We start from the raw sequence: 3,563 nt of genomic DNA on the forward strand, positions 1-3,563 counted from the left end.
GCTCAATGCAGGAGCTGCCCTCTGGTGGTCAGGGCGCTCTCACATGGGAGGAGCTCTGCTCAGCCACAAGCCAGGCTGATGGCTGCCAGTACAGCGGTGGTGGTGGGAGCCTCTCCTGCCTCCTCAGCAGCGCTAAGGATGTCTGACTGCAGTTTAGGCCTGCTCCCCGCTGGCAAGTGGACATCCCCCGAGGGCTGCCGGGCTGCCAGAGGGATGTCTGATTGCCATTTTAGGCCCAATCCCTCAGGGAGCAGGCCTAAGCCAGCAAGTGGTCATCCCCTGAGGGGTCCCAGACTGCGAGAGGGCACAGGCCGGGCTGAGGGACCCCCCACCCTGAGTGCACAAATTTTTGTGTGCACCGGCTTTAGTAAATTCATAATTGTTATAAAAAAAAAAAGAAAATACCAGAGGACGTAACACTTGCTGCCTGTTGCACGCCCCCGACTGGGGATTGAGCCTGCAGCCTGGGCGTGTGCCGTGACATGGAATCGAACCCTGACCTCCTGGTACATACATAGGTCACGCTCAACCACTGAGCCACACAGGCCGGGCTGAGGTAGCACTTCTTACTCATCCTAGGTGGCCAGCAATACCCAACTACAACAACCAAACAAATTACAAAAACAACAGCAACAAAAACCCCAAACTACACAATAATATCCCCCTAAACACAGACACAAAAATCCTCAGCAAAATCATAGCAAGTTGGATCCTGCTGTATCTAAAAAGGAAAACACATTATGACCAATCAGGATTTATCCTGGAACGTAGAGCTGGCTCAACATGCTAATAACAATCCATGTTAGGAGACTAATATAATCATCTCACTCATTCCATAACATTCCATATCCATTCATGATAAAAACTCTCAGCAGACTAGGAGTAGAAGGAAACTTCCTTCACCGGTAATAAAAAGTGTTTGCGGAAAACCTACGCTAACTTTATTATACTTTATGGTGAAAGACTCATCTTTCTTCCTGAGATCAGTAATAAAACGAAGAAGTACTGCCTCACCATCCAGTTCAGCCGCATTGCTGGATGTCTTAATTAGCACAGTGAAGGTAATAACAAGAAATACAAGATAAACAGATTGGAAACAAAACAATAAAAATTGTCTCTATTCACAGACACCATGGTTGCCTATAAAGAAAATCACAAATTTTTTGTTTGCTCTTAACCCTCCCCGGAGGATATTTTTTTCCATTGCTTTTTTAAAGGGAGTGGAAGGGAGGTGGGGGGAGAAAGAGAAACACTGATGTGAGAGACACATTAGCTGGTTGCCTCCCACATGTGCCCTGGAGTGCAGGATCAAACCTGCAACACAGGTACCTGCCCCTGACCAGGACTTGAAGCCACTACCATTTGGTTTGTGGGCTGATGCTCTACCCACTGACCCACATTGTCCGGGCGCCAAAAAAGCTATTTTAAAAAGCTCCCTGAAGCCCTAACTGGTTTGGCTCAGTGGATAGAGTGTTGGCCTGCAGACTCAAGGGTCCCAGGTTCAATTCCAGTCAAGGGCATGTACCTTGGTTGCAGGCACATCCCGAGTGGGGGGTGTGTAGGAGGCAGCTGATCGATGTTTCTCTCTCATCGATGTTTCTAACTATCTCTCTCCCTTCCTCTCTGTAAAAAATCAATAAAATATAAAAAAAGTCCTTCTTTAAAAAAAAATAAAAATAAAAAATAAATAAATAAAAATAAAAAGCTCCTTGAAGTACCAAGCCAATCATATTCCTATATACCATCAATAAACAACTGGAATTTGAAATAAAAAGAAAAATAACCTTTACAATAACACCTCCCCCTCCTAAAATGAAGTACTTAGGTCTAATCAGTGACTTCTTATCAATTTTAAAAGCAAAGTCATTCTTATTGATTAAAGCTAAAATAAGCAACTAACCCATTAATTAACCAGTTAATTTTAATGTCCAGAAATTTTTCATTTTTACAATAATCAAATATCTCGGAATATTACTGTTTTTTTTAGAAAAATATATCATCACCTGTTCATGTTCAGTACCAAAATCATCATCCTCTGCTCCAATAATGTGAGGTGCTGTGCGGGTTGCGGGGCTCCCAATAAGTGACTGAGTGTCCTGGTGATATTCAGAGAAAAGAAACAGAAAAATTACCTGTCATCAAATTCAGAGAAAGAATAAAGCCAAACCATCAAAGAAATGTCGTTTACCAAACAGCTGTGACTTCTTTTTATTTGTTTTCTTTATGTACTTTACTCTGAAAGAAGTGGTTCTCCAATTTTCAAGACCATGAACCACAGCAACAAACAAACTACAACAGTATTTGGGGGGGGAGGGGGCACAGTTCTCCTGGAAATAAACATTCTTTGCTCACTATACCCCTGGTTATCTGATTCTAATCACTCTCAGGATACTTCATTTATTACTTCATACATTTCTAGACCTTGTTACAGAAAAAATAAAATTAGCTTATATAAGTTGTTAAATATTAAAAAGTTATATTTTAAAATGTGAGTGAAGACATCAGGGCAAAGGAAAAATGAGAGTAGAAATGATAAGACAAAATTTGCAGAGGTTAATACAAAGATTTCTATTAATGTCACATATTGAAAACTGTTGCTAAACCTTATTTTTTCATTTTTAATTATTTTTCCTAAGTGCATATTGCAGGGCTTCCAGCCCTGCACTGTTGATATTTTGGGACAGGTAATGCTTTGCTGTGCATTGTAAGGTGTTTAACAGCATCCTTCCCTCTACACACCTACTGGATGCCAGTAGTAGCCTCCCAGCCACGACAATCAAAAATGTTCCCAGATATTACCAAGTATCCCAGGGATAAAATCACTCCTGGCTGAAAATCACAGGCACATGCAAAATTAAAATTTAAAGCGATCGCATAAAACACTGCTACAGAAACAAAAACGACAAAATTACAAAAATAAAGATCGTACTCCATGAAATAGAACATCCATTTGTCAATTCATTGTGTAAAATTCACCATGAAATAGGCAGTGTAGAGGCATCTATATATAAAAAAGCTCAGTGACTGTTACGGCGGAATGACCAGAATGACCAGTCGCTATGATGTGCACTGACCACCAGGGGGCAGATGCTCAATGCAGGAGCTGCCTCCTTGTGGTCAGTGCACACCCACAGCAGGAGCGCCACTCAGCCAGAAGCTGGGCTCATGGCTGCGAGCGCAGCGGTGGTGGCGGGAGCCTCTCTTGCCTCCATGGCAGTGCCAAGGATGGTGAGCAAAGGGGTAAGGAGTGAGCAGGTGGGAGGTGAGGAGGGAGCAGGTGGAGGTAAGGAGTGAGCAGGTGGGAGGTTAGGAGCGAGCAGGTGGGAGGTTAGGAGTGAGCAGGTGGGAGGTTAGGAGGGAGCAGGTGGGAGGTTAGGAGGGAGCAGGTGGGAGGTTAGGAGCGAGCAGGTGGGAGGTTAGGAGGGAGCAGGTGGGAGGTTAGGAGCGAGCAGGTGGGAGGTTAGGAGGGAGCAGGTGGGAGGTTAGGAGCGAGCAGGTGGGAGGTTAGGAGGGAGCAGGTGGGAGGTTAGGAGCGAGCAGGTGGGAGGTTAGGAGGGAGCAGG

At 44.2% G+C, this 3,563-nt stretch overlaps 1 protein-coding gene across 9 annotated transcripts in view; it reads right to left on the bottom strand.

Moving 5' to 3' along the window:
• ARHGEF12 (Rho guanine nucleotide exchange factor (GEF) 12) overlaps nt 1-3,563 on the bottom strand; it is a 186,886-nt gene that overhangs the window by 78,632 nt on the left and 104,691 nt on the right. For all 9 annotated transcript variants that reach the window (XM_014528955.1, XM_014528950.1, XM_014528951.1 and 6 more), the window contains one exon: nt 2,004-2,096. In XM_014528955.1, coding sequence (XP_014384441.1) covers nt 2,004-2,096 — 93 coding nt within the window. The remainder of the gene's footprint in view (nt 1-2,003; nt 2,097-3,563) is intronic.

The sequence above is a fragment of the Myotis brandtii genome, unplaced genomic scaffold (assembly GCF_000412655.1).
Source record: "Myotis brandtii unplaced genomic scaffold, ASM41265v1 scaffold666, whole genome shotgun sequence".
NCBI lineage: Eukaryota > Metazoa > Chordata > Mammalia > Chiroptera > Vespertilionidae > Myotis > Myotis brandtii.